The 27974-nt window shown below is 34.2% G+C and overlaps 2 protein-coding genes across 2 annotated transcripts in view; one reads left to right on the top strand and one right to left on the bottom strand.

The window, feature by feature from the left end:
• The first annotated feature begins 2783 nt into the window (after window positions 1-2783).
• LOC108688015 lies at window positions 2784-7946 on the top strand. Its single transcript, XM_018194078.1, has 4 exons — window positions 2784-2880; window positions 5975-6253; window positions 6910-7303; window positions 7574-7946. The coding sequence occupies exons 1-4, from the start codon at window positions 2820-2822 to the stop codon at window positions 7632-7634; spliced, it is 795 nt and encodes a 264-aa protein (XP_018049567.1). The 5' UTR covers window positions 2784-2819; the 3' UTR covers window positions 7635-7946.
• Window positions 7947-10579: 2633 nt separating this feature from the next.
• LOC108688042 (serine-rich adhesin for platelets-like) overlaps window positions 10580-27974 on the bottom strand; it is an 82802-nt gene continuing 65407 nt past the window's right edge. Inside the window, exons 3-7 of the mRNA XM_018194121.1 lie at window positions 20479-20540; window positions 20202-20325; window positions 18140-18296; window positions 15241-15931; window positions 10580-14737 (exon numbers count right to left, since the gene is read on the bottom strand). Coding sequence (XP_018049610.1) covers window positions 10580-14737; window positions 15241-15931; window positions 18140-18296; window positions 20202-20325; window positions 20479-20540 — 5192 coding nt within the window. The remainder of the gene's footprint in view (window positions 14738-15240; window positions 15932-18139; window positions 18297-20201; window positions 20326-20478; window positions 20541-27974) is intronic.

Raw genomic sequence — 27974 nt, forward strand, 5'->3', positions numbered from 1 at the left:
CGAAGATAAAAGGACGAGTGTGAGAAAGAAAGAAAGAGAGAAAGAAAGAAAGAAAGAGAGAGAGGGAGAGAAAGAATGAGAGTGAATGTCATGTGCGTGACGATGTACTTTTTTTCTCTCGGGACGGTCGGGTGGTGGGCACTCGAGATATCTCGGGAAAATATATGCGCACGAAAAGGACAGATTTTCCATGTAATATATATACCCTTACGTAACTATATACGTTGTTTAATATTGATAAGGATCAAAAATAAAAATTATTCAAAAGCAGTAGGGTACGATGTCATTCATTATTTCCTAAATCGTGTGTAAAATACCACGATTTGACGATCCTCGTCATCAATATGAATCATTATCTGAATCGAGAGGCTCGCATAATTTTATTCTTTTGTTATTTCTTCCCTTAAATTTTTTTCATGAATTTATCGCGTAATATATTATTTAAATAATATATTACGCGATATTATTTCCATGTATTTCCTTTGCCTTTATGACATTTGGCGTATGTGATAGTAAATATCTAACTGCAGTATTAATGAATATAAAATTAGAAATAAAAAGAAAATAAAGGCTAACGTAGAATAAACACAAGATGTAGGCACGATAAAAACAAATACTTCGATCAACAACATAAAAGGCAAATATAGTGATATATTAAATTAAAAAAAAACAAACTATATTTAATCTTGTGGCACTTGCATAGAAAATTGCATAGAAAATTGTGAAAGAGTTATTATACAATGTTTCGAAAGAATCGTGGGAGAAGGTCGATTTAATATATACTTGATAATCTACATAAAATACATAAACTAAGATTATGTTTATATTTCATATAATACAATTTGCTTTGAATATATTTAACTATTCCGATATCTGATTTAATCCATTAAATCAATCTTAAATAAAAAAAAAACAATATAGACGAAGCGAAGTAGTAAAGTAGTATTCATTGTCAGACAAGCCAGTAGTTACCAACTATTATTCGACAGACGACGTTTTCTAAAGCTCATTTTTTTAATATATCATGTAATGAATTTACATGTTTATTGTTTGAGTCAGATTTTTATTCTAAAATCTGACGCGAATTATAGACATTATTTAAATTTATTATAGTTGTAGATTTTTATTTTGTAAAATGTGACGCGGTTTATTTACAGCTTTTTGTATTTTGTTTTATCCTTTTTTATAACCTTTTCGTGCATTTTAACTATACAGCATATTTTAATATTCGCATGTATTTTAGTTCTTTATTTTTGTTTTTTTTTTTTTCATTGGAGAATAAAATTAGAACAAATTATGATTGTCATATTTTTAAATTAATTTAATTATAAACTGTTCAAAATAAACGTAACGCTGAAATCATTCCAATGGAACATCAGTCTTTACTCTTTATTGATTAATAGATTTTACTAAAAAATCATTCATATCTTTTAATCTTGACTTATCAAATTTAATGCATGTCACATGTTGCAATATGCGGAATTATCTCACAATGATACGCAAAGTATTCGAGGAATTGCTAACAGTATTTTGACGTGATGTAATCAGACGTTGGTCGCGCGTGTTGCATGAGGTAAAAGACCACTAGTCGCCGTCTACCTTCCACATTTGAGGTGACTTGTTCTCGTACGAGGAAAATGTCAAGGCTCCATTCTCGGAGCGAGATTATGCTCGTCTTCTGAAGTATGCAAATATTCGTATTTTTTTGTCTCTTTTTAGCTCCAAGCAGGAAACAAAAGAAAAATTAAGAGACCGTTTAAAATTTCATTAAAATTTCATGTTCTTTCACAGGAAAAAATGTAATTTTATTTGATTTTTAAAAAATAAAAATGTACACAAAGAAAAATAAAACGTATATCAAAAATATATTTTTGATAATTATAATTAATAATAACAATAAACCAATCCTCAATTGTATTATGAAGATTAGAATTCGATTTTGCAAACTTTTTGCGTAAAACTATAATTTGAATCACAACAAAGTGTCATATTATGAATTACGTATTCATGTTGTGATCTCATTGAGATATAATATAACATACTCACAATAATTCTTATGTAAATTGCCAATGTCTGTGCAATTATTGTTGCATGAAATTATTGCTTATGAATTATGCAAAAAAGCGCAATATGCGCATGAATGAGCATCTAAATGCGATGCGCGTTGCTCTTTATTGGATATAAGAGCCTCAACTTCTCGACTGCCATTCTCGTTTCGAGGAGACGGACTGATTGCAGATGACATTTATCTCTCATTATTTTGACATTCAAATTCAAGCTAGCGCATTTCTAATTCCAAGATATTGTTAAAGAATAATAATCAAAAAGAAAAGTATGGATTATTAAAGTTCTAAACAGAAAGCTGACAGTTTAGAAAACAATTTTTGTAGGTATGCCTACGTCGATTTTTTCCCAAGAAATAAATTATAATTTACAATATATATTTAATTCAAATATTAATTTATTGTCAGAATTTAATTTTGACTCCAGTCACAGGTATGGCGCAATTAATTTTAAACGACAGATCACATAATGACGAGTTGCATCGCGATCATTTTCTAATTCGATGTCAAGTTGAAACAGACGACGCAGGATGAAATCACTCAAAACGAAGCGATGTTGGCTTTTCGGCTACAACGATTCTTTTACTTTGAGGAGAAGACGCGACGGGATGATTTCCACCGGCGAATGAAGACGTAGTTGTCTTCTCCCGCTCTCATCCTCGCGCGAAGATGATAAAAGCACGCTGGGCGGCGGCAGCGCATCGTAGTCTTCCTTTCGGGATTGGGACAGAAGGAACGTGGATTTCAACGACGACGATGGCCTCGAGACCAATCGTCCATCTGCTAATCGCCTGCGGAATTCTCGCTGCGACAATGTGTGAGTAAGAGTTTACCCTGCGGTGCTCTTTCGCATGTTCGAGAAAGTGAAATAGTCGTCTGTTCGCCGATCGCAAAGAGCGGACAAGGATTATTGTTATTGCCGTGTCATTTTGATTCTAGAAACGCAGTGATGTGATTTTTCTGATGGCACAAGTGTGACGGTTTCTCTCAGATGTATTCTCTGTGTGTAAAATAAAAAAAAATCCTCTCTCGATGTAATTCTTTTGTATTCGTCACGAATTTTTGAATATCACTAATTCTTCTGTCTTTCCTTTTTTTTTGTTGTCAGCAGATGATCATTCGTTTAATAAATATTTAATTGGGATATTATTTCAAGCAATTTAAGCAATTTGGAAATGGCAGAAGAAAGTAAAAATAATTACAAAACTGAAAGGCACAATTAAATTTTGTACTAAATTATAATTAATATGCAAACTTCTTTCTAATATTTAAATATTCAAATGATATTTTAATTGGTTCATTATTATATTTATTGGTTAAATTTCTCGTACATACTTTAACGGAAAATTTAAATTGCCTGTACGAAATGAGTATTATATATAGTACATTTCCAAGCTATGTTATGTAACATGTAATATTACGCAAGTAAAATTATTATACGATACATAATTCAAAGAGCTTAACAAGATTGACTAAACTCCAAGGCGCTTAGGAAATTTGTGTATATCCAATTTTAAATGCAACGCGGCCTGAATAGCCGTTTACTGTCATATATTACTGTATGCTCAGTCACGAGCGCATAATTTGTATGCGATGCGTTGATACACTGATAGAGAAATGAATTTTTAAGCTTAAAACTTAGATAGCATGAACATTAATTCTCCCCTGTGTCATTAGATTTATAACGGTTATTATATTAATAAGATCCCTTGATGATGTTATAAATTTAAAAAAATGAATATTTCGTTTTTATTGTGAGAATAGCTCGATTAATGCGTATTTCAATGCCTTTTAACTGGAGAAACTCTTTCGACCTTCGGACAAGAAGGACTCGATAGGTGGGATTAACACTCGTCCTCGTCGGCCTAACGACAGATAATCGAGTTTGTAATCAGCGAAACTTTCTCTCTCGTTGTTTGCACTCATTACCTTGCGCAATTGCTGCCCCGCAGAAATGTCTCGGAAAACATCTCTGGGAATAGCCATCGGTTTGCGCAGAAGCCTCGTTATATAAAAAGAAGAGTTTGCTGAAGAATCTAAAAATTTAGTTAGATACAGATCTAAAAATAATTTTGTTGGATCATCAAAATAATTACGTAGAAATCGTAAATTGATAAACAATCCTGTAAAAATTTTTACATTCTAATAATCAAAGCGTTTTACGTGATTATATCGATGATCCAATTAAATTATTTTTAAATCTATGCACTGAGAAAAACGCTTTTGTGTGTGCTTTAAAATTTTGAATTTGGTTTTGAAGAATTAAATTTTGACTAGAACAACAAGATTTTGAAATTAAAGGAAATAAGAAAATTTTGTAAGTCACATATTATACACAACATTTATTTCATTTTATCTAGCGAAATTTTTGGATACTTTAGCAAAACCTTCTATCCACGTATCATTTCTCAGCTTTTTGTAACGGAATTTAATTATTAATATTGAATCAGCTTTTTTGAATCTCAACCAAATATATTTCATTAATGTTTAGAAAGAATGTAACATCGAGAAAAATTCTTTGTACGATTTATGTCTATGGCCCAGTTCTACAACTCACAGTTAATTCTTAAACGACATTTAATTTATTCCTTATATCTTTTCAATTCAAAAATTAGAGAGAAATAAGTTGAACTTTGGTTAAGAATTAACTGTGAGTTGTGAAACTGAGGCTTAGAATTAGAAAAAGATACAAAGTTAAACCGAGATTAAATTAGTTAATGTACATTCACAGAAATGGACATTAATCTTGTTTGTAGCGTGATTATTTATTCTTTGGAAATCTTTGTTGATTTTATTTTATCTATTGAAAAACATTCTCGGACCAATCGGGTCCAATTCAATATTGTCTGGAAATGGCGGTTACAAACGCGTTGCGCAAGTGATGCGCATGTAACATGAATATATACAGTATCTTCGTAGAGGTCGAACATCGGCAATCGTCGAACTTTCGCCGCGCGATAATCACATACACTGCATTAACATTACTTATTAATATTCTCTGAACGCAGACTCGTTTGACGAGTTTTATACGCAATATTAAATTAAATCGGTGTTTCAGAATTTATTCCGCGAATTTAGTAGCCAAATTTATAAAAGAGAAAACTTTTCTCTCTATTATTCTCTATAATCATTAATCAAACTCAATACATATAAACGTAATTAAAGAAAATAATGATCAATAAAATAAATTAATTAACAAGGATAAGAAATTAAAATAATACATATTTATTATCATGTCATGAATAATAATAAATTGATTATATATTAATAAAACGTTTATATTATATTAATAATGATATATTATAATAATAATGATATATTAATATAATATGAATGTTTCAATTATACTAAGTCTCCCTCGGCATGAAAATTTAAAAGGATAGGAACATCAAAATAAAATCATAAATTAAATTGGAATATAAGTTAAAACTAATGTGGCATAACATTTTTTTATAACTCTTATTTTTTGCCTACAATCGTTTGATCTGAAAATATCTCTATTTATTTTTGTTTATTAAAATAATTAATAATCTAAAATATTTTATTACAGTACTACAGTATTTTTTTAACTCATTCTCATTATAGTTTAATTTAGTCTCATTATAGTTTAATAAGCTTTACAGTTTAATTTGTATTTATTATAGTTTAATTTAATAAGCTTAATTATAGTTTAATATATATTTATTTACTTTATAGTTTAATTTAAGCTTGAGCGAGACTGTGAATATTTAATGAATGCGAATGTTTATACACTAATAGCACACTTTATTCGACATTCTTAGGACATAAGAATATTCTTTGAATATTCTTTAGAATATTCCTCAGAAATCTATGTTATTAGGGTATATATGGAATATAAAAAATGCATTATTTGAAGTGAAAACCTTTTTAAATGATTATTGTCATTTCAGCGCTCAATCAAAACAGCAGATTCTCGAATCAGCTGTTCGACAATCAATTTAATCGTGGTCTGCTACAATTTTCGCCGAAACATGGCCAATCCGCGTCATGTCCAGAGAAGAACGGTCGTTTTCCGGTACAGAATCAGTGCGACGCTTACATCGAGTGCATTGATGGGATAGCCGAAGAAAAGTTATGTCCCGAAGGCTTGTTTTTCAATCCTGAAGCTCGCTTCAATTATCCCTGTGGATATCCGATCGACATAGACTGCACAGGCAGGCCGAATTTACGTGAGTTCCTCGCAATACTTTATTCTTGCGAATTTTTATCAAAAATATTTTAACATATAAAATTTTAACAAAAGAGATCTCAAATAGTTAGATCTCACGTTTTATTTATATAAAATCATTGAAGATCCAACAAAAAAATTTCTAGCATATTAAGCTAACTGCACACGGAAGAAAAAGATTTGTTAAAATAACTAAAAATTTCATTGATTCAGCAAATCTATAAACATAATATAAGACAGACAGTTTTTTATGATAAAAGAAGCAAAGTTGTACAGCTCAATAAAATTGGTGATTATAGGCAATCATATATTTATTATAATAGCATAGTAAAAACTTTCTACGAAAATCAAACCAATATAAAGTCAAAATATTTAACTAAACATGCTAGCTAAGATCGCGTGTACTTTTGCTATAATGAAAAAAATAATTGTTACATTTTCATTTTAACAAAGAATTAGCTAAATTGACATACTGATAATTGCTTATAGGTTTGATTTCTTCATTGAATCAAATTTTTAATCATAAATAATAATATGTAAATAAATATGTAATTGAACTCGTGCAGCAAGCTATAATTTTGCTGACTTATCTAATTTATTTTTTCCGTGCATCAAGATACGATTGAGTGATAAAATAATTCGTGAAATTTTCTTCAGAGCCGGCAAATCCGTCCAACGATTGTCCTCATCAATATGGCTACTTCAAAATCGGCGATCATCAGCATTGCGGACAATTTATGAACTGCGTGGATGGCAGAGGTTACGTGTTTGACTGTCCGGAGGGTCTGGCCTTCAATCCGCAGACCTATCGATGCGATTGGCCGGATCAAGTACCGGACTGTGATGCTGAGACTTTCCTTGGCTTCCGTTGTCCGGAGGTGAGGAACGATTTCTTCTTGGACGCCGAGATTAAATTTTATCGTAGTCCTGCTGATTGCCATCATTATTATATTTGCGTAAACGGCCGTCCGAGACTGCAAAATTGCGGCATTGGAAATGCTTTCAACGAGCTCATCGACACTTGCGACGCTGCGGAAAATGTCACTGGCTGGTGAGTAACATTTAAAAACTTTACTATAAGATGCATTTTATCTTTACTCAGATTTATGTAAATAATAAATATTTATAAACTTATTTATTTATATGCTTTAATAAATATTTAAAAAATATTAAAATAAAAACTATGAAAAATGTAAAGTATAACCTACTTTTTAATTAATGAACCAATTTATTGTCATGTGCACTTTAAAATTCTTATCTTTTTCTTGATGTCACTTATATTAAATAAAGAATTATTTAACTTTATGTACTTTTTTCACAGCGAACATGAATCAATAGCGAGAACCACCACTCCATCTTACCAACGGGCTAGGCTGTTTTAAATTCTGATAGAATTGAAGAATGGAAATAAAAATTGGCGGCACAGTAATTGTGAAAGAACAGAGATCAAGAATTTCAAATATTTCGAGATATATAGTATAATTTATTTTCGACATGATAAAATACCATGCAAATAATAATCCGTATAATGATTTAAAACTGTTATGTTGATTAATAAGAATAAAATAAAAATCCAATTGCCATGCCGTACGCTGATGCCATAAATAATGTATATACTATCGCTTAAGTTGCCTTAAGAATATGTATTTAATATAAAATTGTGTAGAAAACTTTTAATAAATAAAAATGTAAAAATAAATACCCATTTCCTAGTAGACACGCTATGCAGTTGTTTTTTACAATTAAAATTCAAGATTACAAACTGGCATAGTTTTATGACAAATGTGAATTCTGCAATTGACAATTTACTCTAGTAAACTTTATCCAATAATACGATTTTATTAAAGGTTTTCTTAATAGTGAATTTCTGTTTCGAGATTTATTTATTACATATAGTATATCAGAGTTGTGACAAAACTCTTAATGACTGCAGATAAATTTACGCTCCAATATTACTGCTCAATTGCATCAAATGACAAACATTTCAAGACATGTTAATAACTGAAAGTAGTGTTATCAAGTTAGTATGTTTCTCTCAGGGTAGTGCTGTATATTTCAAGATTATGTAATTTTTACATATTATTTACACCAATTTTTTTTATATAAATAATACAAATAATTGTAAAATATGTAAATTATTATTAATTAAACAACACAATATAAACAAAAGTAATTAAGTTTAATGATTATTAATATATCTGATCTTAATATTGATAAAGCAAAATAGACTTTAATATTGATGAAGCAAGATAAAAGCTTTAGTACAATTTAGTGCAATAACAAAGAACATAAGCTTCGATGATCTAAAGATTATTTACATACATGATACATAATTTAAAGCATAATTTACATAATTTACGTTGTGTATACATATAGATTATTATATTTTATGAGTAAACATATACCTTGATTTCTCCTCTTAAGAAAGAAAAGTAATATTACAAAAAAATTACCTGAAAAATTAATTTCAGTTAATTAAATAAAATTGTGTTTTTAATAAAATACTCGATAAAAACACAAATTACAAAAAAGCATAGTTTACATTAATTTTAAATGTACATGTAAAGATAAGGATAAGCGCAAGGAATTTTTAAAAGATAGAATAAATTCACGTGTGCATATAGAATAGTTATTATTGACATGGTACAGTTACTTAAAAAATATATAATAGATACAAATTTGACGTGTGTGTGTGTATACGTTGTTGAAATGTATGGGCGCAACGTAAATACACACGCGGTAATTATTAACGTTATACGCACATCTGGCGACACGTACGAATTTTCTATTGTAGATTCTATCTATACTAAATCGCTAGAAAGATGTTTCGGAGTAAATTCGCAAAAATATATATCTACACTCTATCTACGGCTGACTCAAAGGCGCACTCGTTTCCGCTCGTAATTAAAACGCGCTAATTAGTAGTAGGAAATTAAGAGCATTTACGAGAGGTAACGCGAATCATACGTTACCGGCATTACGTTACGGGTGTGCCGCTGTCGTGCCGATAGCAGAATGCGTATTGAATATACGAAACGAATTATGCAAACTATAAGCCGCGATCTCTTTTCCCTCGGCTTTCTCACATGTCGTTGTAACGCATCCACTAAATCGACTATATGTTTTGCACGTTACTTCGAGATATCTACATTTTATCGAGCTACCTTCGTTCCTAGATATTTGAGCAATGACGTCATCTAATTGCACTTTTTGATATCATAACATATCATTATTAATTCGACGAATGTATTAAACAATCGATCATCTATGCATGCGATATTTAATTCGATATACTCCAATATATACATGACCATTAAAATTATTTAAATCTGTAACAATAGTAAAAATTTTCGAAAAATGCTTTATCAAAAACATTTTATACGTAATTCTGGAAAGATTCTTCTATTGAAAATATTTTTAGATGTACTGCACTGACGTAAGTGCAAGCATAGTCACAAATATTTTATTAAGATAGATTGATTCGTCTTCATCTTGATAAAATTATTAGTTCGACATACTCCAATATATACATGACAATTAAAATTATTTAAATTTGTAAAAAATATAGTTCCGAAAAATGTGTGCTTTATCAAAAATATTTTATACGAAATTCTGCGAAGATTCTCCTAATATTTTTAGATATACTGCATTATGAATACAGTGCATGGTCGCAAATATTTTATCAAAAATATATTCGACTTTATCTCGATAAAATTATTTATAAAAGACGGCTAATTCGTTATCGCGCTGCGTACGAGCAAGATGTCAAGAGCACGGATACACCGTAAGGCGTAGTTTCTTCGGCAATATTCGGCAACGTTCAGAAATTCGCGTTTCGCGCATCTAAATTATTCGCTCGACGAGTGATTGCGATATAAATCGCTTCACAGTCGCGCGATAATCTTCTCGCTTAATGTCTCTCGCGCCAACACGTCTCGAGGACACAACGTAGGAACCGACTCTTCGCTTTCTTATTTACGCTAACGATAAGTGCGACTTCTTTTTTCATACGAAACCACGCCAACGATGTTTCTTCGCTTCCCTCTCTGATCCAATCGATGATTGCGAGTCGATCGGAACGCATTAACTTTAATAAGTGTGAATCCAGCGCGAAGCGCTATGGCAATGGACTTAGGAGAAGGAGGGAGCCCTCTTCTTCAGATATTCTTACGTATTGTGTATTAAAAAAAAAGAAAGAAAGAAAATATAAATACACTAAAGAGTTCTAAAGGATTCACGAATTACCAAAATCAACGGAATCGAGGAAACACGAGATTCGAAGAAAATGAAACGATGGAGTATCCCTTATTTTTCCTCGTGAACGCTCTCACCAGGAGCGATTTCGGCACTTCCGGTTACGCACTTCGTGACGGCAACTCTGCGTCACTTCGTCAAACGCCGTGCCCTCTTCGCACACAAATCGAAAGTCTAGCACCTGGCGCGATGTGAAACCGGGCGAGCAATAGTGGAACAATCGACAGTCCCTGAAGTCGCCGTAGAAGCGATACATTTCTTTCTCTAGGCAATTAAAGCTCGCGTGCTTTCGCGATTTCACGAGTTTCTGGCTGTTTGATTTGAGGATCGCTTCCATCGACGCACCGGGATCGGAATCCTCTGCCTTAGGCAATGCAGTCGTCAAAACCGATGTGGCGCGTTCAGAAACCGGAGGAACCGAAGAAACCAAAGAAATTTCCTGCTGATAGACTTTGGAAGTGGAAGCTATAGTGGTCTCCGTTATTTCAAGGTATTTCTCAGTACTTGGTACGATCTCAGCATATTCGGACTTTTCGGACAGCAACGTTGTCGGTGGAACAGTCGTTGAGAGTACGAGAGTATCAATGTCCTTTGTCGTTTCCTGTGATTTAACTTCTATTTCCTTCGTCGTCCGCTCGATGGAAGGCGCGAGAGTGGATAGTTTAAATAAAGGATAAGGAGTAAAAGTTTCAATTTTCATGGTTGTCATTCCTGGATCAATGTTTTCTGAAGAGTTGACCGAAGTATTTTCGGACGAGCTCAGAAGTTGATTGTCCTTGTTCGTTTGATTATTCTTTGCAAGAGAATCGAGGGATATATGTTCATTTATTTCCAATTTGCTCTCGAGACCGTTCTCCTCGCTTCTGTTAGATTCCGTCGTAGTCGTTGTTGGAGTCACTGTTGTCGTTATCGCCGTTGCCGTCGTTGTCGTTGTTGCCGTCATCGTTGCTGCCGTCGTCATCGCTGTTGCCATTGTCGTTAATGCTACCGTTGATTCCGCCGTCGTTGATGCTGTCGTTATTATCTCAGGCTTCGTCGTTATTTCCGAATTTTCAGTATTCAACATTTCTGTAGTAATAATAGTAATAGCTTCGGTAGTAGTGGAAGTAGATTTTCGTGTAGGTAAAATGAGCTTCCTGATCGTTGGTTTCGGCGCCAATTCATTATAAGTTTTAATCGGTTTTGCCGGCTTCGGATTAAATAGGCCTAATCTCGGTTTGATTACGACCGGATTCGGAGTCGTCGTAGGAGGAATGTAAGCATAAATCCTTTTGTTCCCAGTAGGCTTAAAGATTTTCGGTGGCGTGGCACGAGGGATGGTAGTTTTCGGTCGACGAGTGATGGTCGTCGATCGAGTAGTTGTAGTTGTGATCGGAGTCAAGCTTGATGCCGTTATAGTCGAATCTGTTGTGATTGAGGTTGACGCTGTTGTGTTCGACGTCGTCGTAGTCGATGTCGTTGTGCTCGATGTCGTCATAGTTAATGCCGGTATTATAGTCGATAAAGTTGTGGTTAAACTTGCGATTTCTTCGAAATCCTTGATCTCCGTGACGCCAATTATGTGATCCGTCTGCGTTTCTACTTCGATGCTATCATCATTATTCTCTATATTCTTCGTACGATCGAGATCTTTCGCTGACGTATCTTTCTTTTCTGCATCATTCTTTTCCTCACTCTTATCCTCTTCAAATTCGTCCGATTTTGCAATTTCTGTCTTGTAATTTTCCGGCTCGTAATTGTCGTCGACGTAATCGTGCGCATCATTTTCGTTAGGTGTCAACGATTCTTCTATTGTCTCCTCGTCTTCATTATCGTCCGATAATGGTAATTCGTCTGTGAATTTTAGAACACCCTCAGTACTGTCCTCGCCATCTTCGGTCGAAGCCACGATGTCCTCCTGAGAATCGGTGTACTCCTCGGGATTTGTATAATCCATCATGGAACCCTCGGTACTTTCCGGATACTCCCTGTACTCTTCTTGGATGCTGCGCGTATTTTCCGCAGATGATTCTGTTATATCTTGATACTCGTTCAATTCTTCTGAATTTATTTCCTCATTGTAATTCGCAGTTGAACTCTGCTCTTCATCTGAAATATCAGTGCTCGATTTCTCGCTTGTATTTTCGTCATAAGCTGATTCTTTTTCCAAGTTACCTTCACGAGAAGTAGTGACTTCGTCAGAAGAAATCTTGCTGGATCGGTCCTGCAAGTTCTCTTCGAGTACTCCTTCATTCGTATTAGCTTCATCATCATCCGGAAATTCGTACTCCTTGTAAGAGTTTTCCTCTTCGGTGGAAGATTTCTTTTCAGAGACGTATGCAACTTCTGTCGATCTCGCTTCGTTTACATTACTCGGATTTTCGGTCGTATCTTTTTCTTCAATAGTCTGCGTATAATCCAATTCTGTTCCCTGTTTTTCCTCTATTTGATCAGCACGTTCCGAACTCTTCGTATGCTCTTCCACAATCTGCCGATCAAATGATCGCTCCTTACTCCTTGAATCGTAACTTTTATCGTCCTGCAAACTCTTCGAATATATCGCGTCTCGTTGACCGATCGCCCTTATATCAAATTCTTTAAAAGTTTGTGATTCTGAGTCCCCGAAAATGTTACTATCAATTTGCTCCGCAACTTTCTTCTCAAAAGCTGTAATGGATGGAGTCACGGTAGTAGAAGTAGTTGAAGTAGAAGTAACAGTAGTAATATCAATAACAGCAGTAGCAGTAGTCATTCTGTCCTTTTGCTGAATTGTCTCTGTCGGTTCAATGGTTTCCATTCTTTGCTGCTTTCTTGAAGATATACGTCTTTTCGACGATCTCGGTCGAGAACTTTTCCTTCTCGGACCAGACTTTCGTTCTCCATCTTTGGCATCATTTCGTTTGATTGTTTCATACGGAACTGTCAGTTGTCTTCTCTCGCCGGCGCGAATGACAGAGTTCGATCGCTTTCCCGGATCATCTTTTATCAAGGATTCTACGATTTGTCCTTCGTGTGCAACTTTCCTGTCAGTTTTCGATGCGTCGTGCGTATCAGATTTCGTTTCCTCGATGATAATTTCGATAGGTGCATCAGTCTCGGCAGACGTGACTTTCACTTTGGAGTTATTGTTAGAATCGAATATTATTAAATCTATAACGTCTCCTTGAGATTCATTTTTTCGAGGATGAGTCGTAGATTCGATGTAAATTTCAAATTCCGACGTATTCTTAATGTATTTCTTCTCATCAAGCGATTTTTCAGCTTTAATTTTAACATTTGGAGTCAAATCTTCATGACTCGTTTTCTCATCTTCTTCTTCCTCATCCGTATTTTTATTTAAATTTAAGTGTTTAGAAGCTTCTGTTTTCAAGTCTTCTAGATAGTCTACTTTTTTTATCGCATTGTCCTGCTTTACAGATATTGTATCAAAAGAAATCTTGCTGTTTATCCTAACACGTTCGGTATTATTTTTATTTTCTTCAGCATCATTGTGAGAGGAATCTTCATTCACATTTTCGCTAAATAAAATGTCCCTAAATTTTATCTGACTTTCTTTAAGAGTCCGAAAATCTTCGAGGTTGACCTGGGCATGCGTACTTCCTTTATTTATCGCATTATCTTCATTCTTATGCGATTCACTTTTTCCTATCACCTTGATATCCTGATGACTGTCCACTCCATAAACAAAGTGATAAGGTTGCTCAAGGGATCGTCTTGCGCGCGAGAATCTTATATTTTCCATCGCGTTCTGGCGATTTTTGCGAATTTTCGGAACGTCATGATAAAAGGGATCAAAGGATTCATCACCCTCCTTGTAATCATCATAGCTGGCTGGTATAGTTGGCAATGGCAACGTCACCAATTGCGTAGTGTTCAAAGGTCTACCAGATTCGTCACTCACGCTTGCCTTCGCCGTGACAATCACCCGGGACTGCGAAGGCAGCAGAGGCGACGGGTTCTGCACGATTCTCTGGATATCTGGTGGCGGCAAATTTATGGTGATCTGATGAGGTTTGAGCTGCGGCACGTGAATGTGTTGAGTAACTTGGTGAGTGACTGACTGCAATGACTGCGAAAGTTTCGGAGAAGGTCTCGGCGTCGGATAGAATGATCTCATAGTTGTTTCGATGGCGGCCGGAGTCGGCAAAAAGTTGCCGGATATCCTTTGTTGCGATGTTTGACTTGTTTTCGTCTGTACTATTCGGGACGATTCTTGCTGGCTTGGCACCGGAGATATTGTCAGCTTAGAAATCTATTAGAAATAAAGAAACGTAAGTAAGGTTTGAATAATATTTTTCATCAAGTCAGCTCCGCTAAATTGGAGACTGAATTTAATTTTAGCGCGTGAATTCTATTGTTTTTATTAAATAGTATAGAGTTGCAAATATAGTTCGTGTTAGTTTATCTGTCTCTCCGTGTTTATTTAATCCGTTCCAATTATCTGTCAAAATTTCTCAAAAACAACTTAACTTTTTCAAATTTTATTTTCGGTAATAGATATCTTAACTTTATCGAGACAAAATTTGTGTCAAATTTGTTGACCATAAAATGGTCAAAGGTCAAAGTCAATAAGATTTTCAATAATATAACCAAAAGAATTTTAAGTTAAGAGATTGTAATGTATTATATTTTAACATTTTTAACAAAGTTCTTCCAATAATTACGTGTTTTTCGCTGTACTACTTTATTACATTCGATGCAAAGGGTATTATTATACAATTTTATGCATTTAAACATAAAATTCAAGTTGCATACCTTGCCCTTGTTCACCGATTGTATCGCTTCCAATGCTCTTATATCTTGTTCCTCATCGTCACGATAGTCAGTAGTCTCGCGTGGATTGTTGCTATGGACGGAGAAGTGTTCAGTAGTGCTCACGATCCCATGATTGTGAAAGATAGGGTTGATCAAAGCCGCCGGACTGTTCACGTTGCTGTTGAGCAGCGTTTGTATCGTGGAAGATGTCGCGAACAACGGTGTCACGGTAGATGGTTCGTTGTGAATGATCTGCGGTGACGGACCCACCGTCGAGCTGTACCTGATCTGATGGATCTGCGGCGGAGGTGGCGGGGATGGCGCCGGCGGTACGGTCGTCGAGCTTACGGCACCCTGATTACTGAACAATTGATAGGACGTGGCCTGATTGCTGGCGCGCTCGCCGCCATTGTGGAAAATATACTGATGATGGTAACCACCGTTCTTGTCATCGTACAACGACTTGGACTGGCTCGTGTGTACCTGTGGGAATGGCGGTTGCGGCTGATAGTGCTGCGGATAACCGGCTGGGTGCTGGAAGGAACCACTGGCTGCCGTAGTGGATGGTTTGCTAGGCCGAGATGTGGTCGTGCTAGTTGTGCTGGTCGTGCTAGGTCGCGCCGATGTAGTTCGCGACTGATGATCCTCTACCGGCTCAATCGTTAGATCATCCTCGTCATCACCGTTCAAGCTACAAGCAATGGAAGAAACAGATATATGATATTAAAGGCGATATATAGGATATCCAATAAAGATCGCAACAACTCATACAACACACATTTCCAAGAGATGCTCTTAAAAATGTCCAAAAGATCCTAAGGATGTTCCCAGTACGTCTCTTGAATAAAGTGCGCTGTGTGGCAACGCTTAAAGGTAGACAATGCTTTTTTAACGAAGATTATTTTAAAACAAAAATCCATAATGGAAGCTATAATAGTTTTTGAATTATAAACATTTAAAGTTGGCGAATCATATCGCCTAAAATTTGTTTTTCGTTCAGATGTGATTAATATTTTCCATTGCCATACATGCGAACTTTAGACAGTATAATAATTCTCAGTATAAAAATCTATTATAATCTCGATATTTTGAACATTAGTATTTTTATCTTAAAATGAAGAGTCTCAGAAATCTACTCTAAGTGTTATTACGGTCCTTACCGAACAGCTTGTAAATCAACCGCAAGTTATCTTGCAGATATGTGACTCCTCTCAGTAGCGCTTTTACATGGGTACACGAAACGAGATATTATACTAGATATTATGTTACATAGAGTATTACTGGCCTAGTGATTTATAGGTTGTGATCTCGATGTATGTTCAGATATGAGCAAATATCTTTATCTGTTAACTATGGTACATTGAATCGCGTTATAAATTCTTAGGAAGAAAATCGTCGTTAGCGGATGCTCGAGTGTCACGTTGGTGCATTCCCGAGTGTCAGCGGCTCGCGAGATAACCGCTTCGAAGTAACGTCCGTTAATTGTGGGATAAGACTGACGGGTGATAATAACGTATAAGGTGCAAGACAGGCGGGAAGAGGTCGAGATTGGTTCCCGAGAGTAAAATGAGCGGCGCGGGAACGAGATTTACTGTCGACCAAAAATAGAAGTTGTCTTGAGAGATGACTTAGACTTCTCGTCGAACAGCGTATAAATTTCGCTCGTCGTGACAGTTAATCGTTATAATTTTTATCTGCATACATCCCGCGGCCATAGGAGGAGGACGCCAGCATTCCTGGGATACTGAGAGAAGGAAAGTCGTTGAAATATTTATGGGTCTACATATATACGTACGTGCCTTTTACGTGACAATGATTTCGAGACGCTGAGACCCCGAGGTGTGCAAAAATACATATATACGTACGCATCACGAGCCATAAAGCGTACTAGTCTGGAAATGCGAGCCTGAGATACCGAGCTGCACCGCGTTGTTTTGTTTTCGCTACGCGAACATTACGCGATCATATTTCTGGGAGCGTTGCTTTGGACATTACGCAAACGAAACGAAGCGGGAAAAATGTAGCAATCCGCGAAATGCCAGCAAGAATTTCTGAAATGCGGCAACTCGATATTATCTCGTGTACGAGGTGTCCCGTGACGGTAAATAACAAAATTAATAAAATTAAACTGTTGTCTCTCCTATTTTGGATAAAAATCTAAAAAATCTTTTTCAAAACTTTCATTTCAATTTAACGACCAAGATTTTAAAATATGAAAAGAAATTCTTTCCAATTTTAAATTTATTTATTTGATTCATATGAAAGTTTACTTTAAGTGAAACTTAACAAATTTTAATTGAAGATTAAGTTTAAGATCAATCACATCTTGATTATTAAATTGAAATTAGAGATTGAAAAATTTGGATTTTTATCCAAATTGGGAGATAACAATATATAATTTTTTTAAATATTATTTATTTACATTCAACAGGTATTCGCTTTCAGTAGTTCTTATGAATATCATTATTTATCAATATCGTATTATTTATATTCATAAAGTTTTATATAAATGAAAAATAAATTACATCAAACAGAAAAAGTACGTTGGATATGTCTTCGATGCTTACGAAACATAAAGTGAACGTCCGAGTCTGTTAGGAATTGCAGTCGTATTTGACACCTTGTATATGATCGGCGAAGCAATCAGAATGTGCAACAACTTCTTTCATTCGATAGTCAATTTCTGCTCGCAGCAATTTGCATCAATGTGAAACCAGAAAATAGATTAGCGACCGACTTGCCGTGTCATTAATGAATTTCCAGAATTATTATTAATCTTTTGACAACCTATTTCCTTACGTCTGTTTAAATCGGTACCTTCTATAAAATGTAAAAAGAAAACTGAATTTTATAATCACGTTATTAAATATAACAAGATAAAGCGTATTCTTAGAATTACCTAAGTGTCACAGCGTTATTGCCATACAGCTCCAGATTCAAATTGTAGAATCGCTCGCTCTTGCTGCAGTCAACCTCATCAACCCTCTCGCAGACTCTGGTTTCCTGATCGAAGACGGTTCCGTTCAGACAGAGGAATTTTATGTCCATAATCTCGTCTGAAACCAAGTCTCACGGTGAAGAACAGGATCATTATTCGGGGATGCTCTGGATTCACGGGACGTGCTCGTCGTGACTTTAATACAATCCTGACTTTGAGTTTGTGATTCGTTTTGAGTTGTGGATTCGCTTAATTATCAATCGTTTTTCGATATTAAAGTTATTTAATTCAATTAAGAAAATCATTATGCATTTAGAGAAAAAGATATAGTGATAATAATTATTATGTAAGTAATATCTATAGAAATTTTATATATTAAATTAATGTACAATAGTTGAAAAAATTATTTTATAATTATTGAAACTAAAACTAAATAATTATGAAAACTTATTAATTCTTGTAATCATTAAATTAATTGTAATAACTATGTGTATGATTTATTTATTTTTAATTGTATGCATTAATTGCATAAATTAAAGTAAAACTTATATAATTATTACAGAGAAAAAAATGTGTTCAATGATCTAAACACATTTAGTTGTTTGCAGATTTGGTTAATTCAACAAATTTTATTTAATTGAATTTAACCGTAGTTTGCTTAACATTGAACAGTTTGTTAAACAGACTACAGTTAAATTCGATTAAATAAAATTTGTTGAATTAATCAAATCTGCAAACAACTAAATGTGTTTAGTTTGTTGAACAAATTTTTTTTTCAGTATGATTGCTATCATTATAAGAAATGTTTCTTTTTTCTCTGCGTCATCTCGTTAAATTACATTAATTATTTTATTTATATCCTACCATATTAAATAATTAAATTTAACAGGTTAATTCTTTAAAAGGAAAGCGAATTTAGTGTATGATTTTTTTAAATTCTTTGAAATTCTTTGCAACTCGATTCTTCGAGTACAATCTTCCACGTTGATCAGCGTCTCTGTCAAGAAAATGCAATGATTTATCTTCGAGGAGACGTTTCTCGTATATTTCGGAGACAATCTCGCTCCATTCTCCAAATTCCTGGAGAAACCTATTATAAGCGTTGCGTCTACCTAAAATCGATCCAATCCATAAAATCGATTTTGCACAAGCGATTATGCAAATCGTTTTATATGTCAAGTGTTCACGTGGCGCGACGAAGAAGTCGGAGCTGATGTTTGGATCCGGGGCCGAGAGTCAACGATTTATCAAAGACAGATCCGGATTAGAGCTGGAATTAGTAGCGGTAATTAATAGCGGCGCGAGCCTATTTAGGATCGGCATGTATCGACGATAAATAGATCGTTTCGAAAGCAGCTCGAACGAAGGCTATCCATCGAAGTTTTGTAATCAATCATGGGAAATCTTTCACGGTGAGAATGTCACGGTCGTTGAAGAACGTTTACTGACCTAAGCCGAGAGTCTGGCTTTGACTCGTCATGAGGAGTCCGTCTCCATTATGTGAATTTGATTTTGAGAATTCAACTAGTGATTTATTATTCAATTGGAATTTTTGCTCGTAACTTTTTTTCTAAAAAAGAACACCAGCAAAGTGAAGCAATAAATATTCCTTCTACTATTGATTTATTCAAAATGGATCTTGATTAGCGTGTTATTTAATTAATGTCGTATTAATATCACATTAGATGATTTTTAGTGCGATTAAATTTACTTTCTCTTCATAATGCAACTAATTTCGTGTATCAATTACAATGTTTCATACATTGATTTATACATTATTCAGATTTTTCAGATTATTCAGATTTTTTAAATTAAAAATATTAAGTACATGCTAAACATATCAAATTATATAATTTGTTTAAAGTTTACATTACACGTATTTTATAAATTTATTTAACGAATCTTACAAAACAAATTAAGTTTCGAAATCTTCTCGAAATTTTTTCTTGTGTGTTAAAATATGAATGATTTAAATTGCAATTGTGCAATATTTGGGGATCCCGCCTTTATAATGCAGAACTACCTTTCTGGCCGATAGTGCAGACATGAAACATTTGACAGCCCGCCTCGACGTCCGCGTAGTATCCGCCGATCACTTTTCCTTGACACGAGAAATTCGTCTCCGGCAGGTTGTCGAAGTCCAGATACTTGAAAATCAGAAATCGGCGCTTTAGTGGAAAAGAAAATTTAACTGCTATTCGCGGTGATATATGAATTTATGTTTAAATTAAAAGCATTAATTAGACTAAAGACATTAATTTTTTCTTCAGATTTATTCAATCAATTTTTTAAAAACTTACGCCAGGTTCCCCCGCGCTGCATAACAAACGGCCATGACGAAAGTCGAGAATCGACACGAAAACTGAAAAAGAAAAGAAAACAAACAGGGCATGGAAAGTAAAAATTGCATTAAGGCTATGGCACACAAAAAAATAAACAGTAAGCAAATCAATATTTTCGATTTGTTTGTATTTCTTACGTTATTATTTTACGTTCTTTTTTTGTCGACTTACTTATTCCCAAAAAACAGATAAAAAATCAACAAAAAATCAAAATGACTTAATTTTTTTCTTAACGTCAATAAACAGACAAATTTTGTAATAAAAATTATCATTCTGACTTTCATAACGTTAAGATGAAGTCATTTTAACTTTCTCTTGACTTGATGTATTGCTTATGCCTTTTTTTTTACTGCCTTTTTTCTTACTACATTTTGTGTGTGACATAGACTTTGCATATAAATATGCAAATAAATAAATAAATAAAATAATAAAAAGAAATCACAAGATTATAACTTGCATCTCAGTCGAGATGAATCGTTCTGTTTTTATATCTCTCAATAGACGTTCAAAGAACAAATAAAGATTCGTCAATCAATCAGCGCAACTCTTAGTAAATACATTCTTGAAACTTTCTAAAAAAACGCGTTACGAGTCTATTTTTAATAAGCTCATTTTTTTAGAGCTTTCGCTTGCAATATATGAATTCTCCCATGGTATTTTTCGAATTGCGAGTGCATCCTATTTGATAAGATATGAGATAACAAAAGTTATTTTTTGCCGAAAGGAAAGACAAAAAATTTATTTTGCGGTTGCCCACCGTCTCATTCGGTGTAGCCGCGTCGTGTAATTTACGCGGAGGTAATTTATGTGGTTTCGCAATCGCACGGGCCCGGGGTCCCCGGTGGACCCCGTTGTACCAGTTGCAGCCATAATTATGCACAACTATCGTTACGCACCGGCGATAGGTTAATGCACCAAAGTGCTCCATAAATTCAAGTTTGCTAGTTCGATCTGCTACCATTATAAATACAACATAATCCGGCGTAACTGCAATGTTACATAAACGCGATCGGATTGAATAAAATGTTACTATGTCGACGAAAGAGGAAGAAGACTATAAATATAAAAATCAATAATATAGATTTAAAATTGGCTGTAGTGTGTCAGAGAAGTGAGGAAATTAAAATAATTTATATTTAGAAATATGTTTTTCTTAATATAACACCATTTTTTGTTTTGCCAAATAAAAAAAGTATCGTGAAAAATCGGAAAATACAATATAACGAAAAAATAATAAGATAGTGGAATAGGTAACTTTCACCTTATCTAACACGTGCCAGACAAGTGTTAATTGTTACCGTCAGATTAAATTATATTCTTCGCTCCTCCCCCTCTCCCTCTGTCTCGTAGTTCGTTGTGATATGCTAATAGCTCTATTGGTATTCAAATTGCAAGATCTATACTTTTGGTTCATAAAGATTTATGTAACGCGGTTGTAATTGATTTATGGGTTATCCTTTTAATGACCCATCGACATATTAAAACACGAAAGCATAATATTACAAGCATATATATATTGTTTATTAGCTATATATATATATATTTTTTATTAGCTTACATATACATTTATTTATTACATTATTTATTACTTATGAACAATTATATAGATGACATTTAAATAATTTTATTTTATTTTTACAATAAAATTAAATATTTAGTGCAATTAAATGTTAAACATCTAATTACGTAGCTCTATAAGCTTGTGTACTTTTAAATTCTTTAAATAATGTTTAACATTCTTGAGTTTATTGATGATGTAGCAATTAGTCTACTAATTATATTTCCAGCTGAACGCTTTTAGCACCTGCTTTCATCCATATCACAATTTGACCGCGAAGCGCTCAAATTGTTGCTAGTAGTCGCACCTGTCCGATAATGCGATCGCGATATCTCACAGTCGTTTCTGTAAAACGAGTCGAGACTTTATCAAGTCCTACGGGCGACTTTTAATTTGCAATGAGCAAAGACGGGCCTTTCACCATGTGGCGTTCGTGTAAAATATATCTCTCGTGTTCTCCTAGCGCGAGACCGTTCGTTCTCGATATATACTTATGTAATTCAGATAAAAAGGCGAAGGGATAAGAGTATAGGAGAGAAACGTCGCGCAATGGCATGGCGTAAGCCGACACGAGACAAAAAGCAACGGCACGTCGGATACGCCCGTCGTCGGACATTTCGCCGATTATTTTTTACATGAGTTGACCTTTCGTTCAACTCGACACGATGGCCCGGTCGCAACGTTATAGCTACCATCAGTTTCACCGCCGGCAATGCTGTTATTAATTCTGCATAACTTTCTCGACGTGAAAGAATAATCATCTTCGTTGATTTCGATACAAAACAGACATGAGACTATCTGCATTAAACACTATACCACTCTCTTGATATTTATTGAAAAAAATTGATTACTTAATACATTCCACTTACGTTACAACTAATAATACTTTTCTATAATAAGAGATACAAATAAAAAATTATCTTCCTGTACAGGTATTTTTCTCGAGAAATTTCAAACGAGAAAAATATCTCTGCAGAAAGATAATTGTTTATTTGTATCTATTATTACAGAAAAATATTGTTTCTTTGTTTGTAATATACGTGAATATTGTAATATACGTGAGTATATTGGAATGTATTAAGTAATCAATTTTTTTCAATATAATGCGAAGAGAGTAGTACAATTGTGTTTAATGCAAGCGGTCGCATGTCTATTTTTATTATTACAGATTAAATATACCAAGTAAATTGGTGTTCCATAGCTTCACGTCCATGACTATTTATGAACTTAAGGACTGGCCTAAACAGAAATTTAATACAAACTGTATTGTTCTTACAAAACAAAATATGATTAAGGATGCTGAAGGGATGCAAAAGGGCTAGCTCGAGTTATGTGAGCGCGTCTCGCGTAGAAAAGATTAAAAAGGGAAAGGAGGAAGAAATGGAAAGTGGTCGCGTGGCACACGTCAGGATTTTACAGTTAGAAACCGAAATTTCATAAATAATTCCTCAAGCATACTGCGCTCGGCCGACTATGACGAAGTTCTTTGAAACTTCTTGGTGTTCTTCTCTGACTTCGTTCTGCACTGATCTAATCGTCGAAGCATGGATTTCTACTTACATTATCCGGACGACTCGGACCAATATTCTCATAACTCTTACAGAAATCTAATACTGGTCAATTTAATACTAGCCAATTTATTACTGAAAGTCAATTTAAGCTAATTTATAATTAAAAAACAATCAATAGTAATTAATTATTTGAAGTACCAAAAGTACTAAACAACAGTGCCTTTAATAATTAAAATGAATAATTAATTACTGTCTTTTAGTAAATATTAATCAGTATTAAGGGAATCCATTCTTATTTCAAGATTGTCTTAAAGTAATGCCTTAAGATAGTAAAACGTCTTTCTTTGATTGGTTCATTATAGTTCATCTTAAGACTGCATTTAAGTGTCACTACAATCTTAATATAAAAATCGATTATGAATATCGACTTCAGTGTCTTATTCTTTGCCGTACAAAGAATTCGAAGTGATTCTCCTCTTGCGGTATCTCGTTCGGAATCCGAAGCATTTGAAAACGCATTCCTAGTTCAAATTATTACAAACACGATTTCATAATCGCACTAGAATGTTATGGACACTGTTGCTAAGAAATATGCAATGTTGGTTCAATTTAATAACTTAATTTGAAAGTAATAATCCATTACGAGAAAATCTGGAAGAAAAAAGAAATCAAAGACATATAACTCGATTTTTATATCTCTTTTAGCATACAAGAATCGTAGCTTGATTCTTCAAGGAATGCAATTGCAAATGAACATTCTTAGAATGTGCGTGAGCATATTAATTTAGCATTAAAGAATCAGATATGACAGTAAAAGTAATTTGTTATGATTCATAGATGCAACATATTTGCTGCTTTAATCTGCTTATATATTTCTGCTCTTATTTTTAATTCTTAACTCTTCATTTGCAATCATAATTTTTGTTCCATTTGTAATCTACAATGTTCTTTTTTGTTCAATTCAAGTTTTTTTTATTCTCCTTCTAAAAAAAATTCAAAAAGTTACTTTCCAACATTTCTATTACATTACAAATAGTTTTTAATTTAATGTTCGAAATCTTTATTTAATAAAAAATTCAAGTTTGAATAAAAATAAGAGTAAAATTTCGCTTGTGTTAAAAAAGACTCAAATTGCAGACGGAGGGTTAACTATTTTCATGTATAATTTATATATTTTATAAACAAAAACTGCATTTTTTAATTTTATTTTTTATTACATTCATTGAAAATTTGTTCAACAAATTTGTCTTGAGGTTTAAAAATAAAAGCTTTTCGGTCACAAATTTTCCGGATACAAAATAACATCGTTTAATTAACAAATATAGAATTCGCGCACGCATTTACAGATTCCTTCTCGCGGAAAAAAAATCCAGTTTGCGACGACGTGTCTATTCTGCGTCATTGCGATCATCGAAGTTAATCATCGCTACGATTATTTCCTGATATCGCGATGTATCGTGGACGCGCGTGCATGCTGCATCTCCGATGACGACGACGTAATATCGGGGAAGCACGTGGCGCATGCATTACGAACGGCACATCGTAATAATAATCAATCCGGCTTTCGTTCATTGCAATTTTCGCTTAATGAGGCTTAGCTCGCTTGCGCGGGAGATTCCACCATTCATCGATCGTGTCGCACTTTGCATATGTACACATATAATAGCCCAGATGCATACGTATATATATGGTTGCTTACTTCTTTTCTCACCGTGCGCAACCATAGAGGCGTATCCAAAGAAGTATAGAAGCCGGTGATATAATCCCTTAGCGCGTAACACCTGTGTGAATCCCGTGACATTTAGAGCTGCCAGCTTTAGCCGGTCTGTCGCTCGTCTTCGCGCGTGATCTCCGATTTCGTCGATAAATTATCTCTTCCTTATCATCCTATGTGCCATCGCGGCCGCTGTTCACAATATGTTGAACGATCTCACATAGAGAAAAATAGCTAGTCTTATAGATTTTCTACAATAAGATATTTTTCAAGCCTTAAGGCCCAATTCCACAACTCACAATTACAAACTATAACTCTCTTAACCGAGATTCAACTTGTTTCTTATTTCTTTCCAATTCTAGAATTGGAAAGAGACAATAAATAAGTTGAACCTTAAGTTAAGAATTAACCGTGAATTGCGGAACTGGGTCTAAGTCTTAAGAAAATAACCGATCACAATCGAATATGAGAAGAATAATCGAGCATAATTGATTAATTTTTCTTATGGTTTAAAGCTTAGGTAATGTCTAGTAAAATTAGAAAGTCTAGTAAAATTATTCTAGCTATTTTTGCCGAATTTATGACAAACTTTACTTATCTGTAAATAAAAAATACTGAAGAGTAAAAAATATATTACAATAGTAATAAATTCATTCAAGTTCAGATTCTTATAGTATATTCTTACAGTAAAGTAAACCATATCCTTCTTCAGATTATAAGCGCAAACAACTCTCAAGGTTTAACACGCTTGTATTTTTTATCACGAAGTAAAGTAAATTTTGATAGCGTTAAGGCAAAAAGTACTCGTCAATAAAGTAAATTCTATTGAGATAATAATTTATTTCAAACATAATAATTTCTAGATTAAGAAGTAGTAATAAATTGCAATAGTAAAATTTACTTTACGAGAGGTAAAAAGTATTTTATATTGTAATATATACAGCTACACGACAATCTCATTCAGAGAGAAGTGAAATAAATTTTACATAAGTAGGCTTCTGTTCCTATATGGATCTGCCAATTCCATAAAATTTACTGGAATTCTAATACATATCACTTAACATTTTTCTCCATGCAATGAGTAGATCATTCTATAAATGTGCGCGGATCTCTCGCAGGCGACGTGAAAGTGTGCGGATCCTCCCACACGAACGGCCGTCCTCGGCACGAGGCAAGATCCTATCGATCTTTATTGCCAAGCAATCAGGAAGACTTATATATAATTGGGTAATCTGTTAATTAGACAAGATAATAGCGATCGTTTGAGAGTCTCAGAGACAAATGATCGTTAGAAAAGTAACAAGGCGGAATTAAATATAAGAGCGCGTTTCTTCTGTTGATGAAACTTACATTAATGTCAACCAGCAACACGATGAATAAATATTATAGAACTGTATATTATGCTTCGTGATTAGTCAGTTAGATATAAAAATTACAAAGTACAAACAGCAGCTACTAATTCGTTTTATTTCTGAAGATAAATAAAAGAGACATTCGTATTGCATTATGTTTAGAAATGATTGAAAAAAGTTACTAGATTAATTAGATGATTTTTTTACATCGTTCCTGTGTGCAATGCGTTCATGTAGAAACTACTCAAAGTATCAAGACACGCCATCGTAAATGATGATTACTATAATTCATTTTCTTTGCGAATAAGAAAAATGTATGTTCAAAAATATGGTTGGATAAATTTATTGGATTAATCAAAGCGTACGATTTTTTTTTTATATTGTTCTCCTGTAACACATGTAGAAACCGCGCTAAATAAAGTATCAAGTCGCACCATAGAACATACGAACGACTTAATTAATATCGACAATCGCGCAGATCGGCGAGAAATCGAAAGTAAGCGAGCTCAGACAGTCGCTTGAAATGAACCGTAGATCGATATTAGGAAACGGTTCCACGATTGAAGCGGACCAATGAGCGTACCAGGAACAACGCTTTTGTTTGCGTCGGTGTGCTGATAATAATCGGCGACTCCGCGGGCGATAAATAACGATTACATGCTCTCATTCGCTTGTTCGCGGCTAATTAACGGTTAATCGATCGGTAACGTTAGTCGCTCGCGAGTCCAACGGCGAGAGATTTATTTCAGCTTAAAGCTTCCGCAACCCTGTTGCGGCGCGCAATAATTAATTCCGCTCCCCTTCCTTTTGCGAATATTAATTGCGCTTGCATGGAATAAATCGCGGATTCGCTTAGACATCGTCAGCAAGTATTTCCCAATCAACTTCACATACGTTAGTTTATAGGTCGTTCGCGTAAATGTTAATTGAAGTCAAAGCTTAGTTAATTTTCTTTTTAAAAATTATTCCACATTCAGGAAAAGATAAAGATACACCTTAACTAACTTCATCTAATACATTTACACAGACGGCCTTGTGTGAAGGAAAGAGACGACTTGCGGCAGTAAGATTTGTAGCAATGCATTAAAAATAACTCTTCTCAAATTAGCCGTTTGCATTACAGTTAACAGAGACAGCGATGGGCTTTATTTTATACCCTTTGTATAATGACATTTTGATAGTTTTAATTCGCATTTACGTCTTATTCGATTTCGCAATCGACAACTACAGCTTTGTACAAGCTTTGCTCTCCAATCTTCTTGTCCCTCTCTCTCTCTCTCTCTCTCTCTCTCTCTCTCTCTCTCTCTCTCTCTCTCTCT

Source organism: Atta colombica, unplaced genomic scaffold, assembly GCF_001594045.1.
Source record: "Atta colombica isolate Treedump-2 unplaced genomic scaffold, Acol1.0 scaffold224, whole genome shotgun sequence".
Taxonomy (NCBI): Eukaryota; Metazoa; Arthropoda; class Insecta; order Hymenoptera; family Formicidae; genus Atta; species Atta colombica.

Excerpts from the sequence above, each read along its gene's own strand:
- LOC108688015 (XM_018194078.1), top strand. The coding sequence starts at position 2,820 with ATGGCCTCGAGACCAATCGTCCATCTGCTAATCGCCTGCGGAATTCTC. Across the intron at positions 2,881-5,974 it reads AATTCTCGCTGCGACAATGT|CGCTCAATCAAAACAGCAGA; the intron begins GTGAGTAAGAGT and ends TTGTCATTTCAG. Across the intron at positions 7,304-7,573 it reads GCGGAAAATGTCACTGGCTG|CGAACATGAATCAATAGCGA; the intron begins GTGAGTAACATT and ends CTTTTTTCACAG.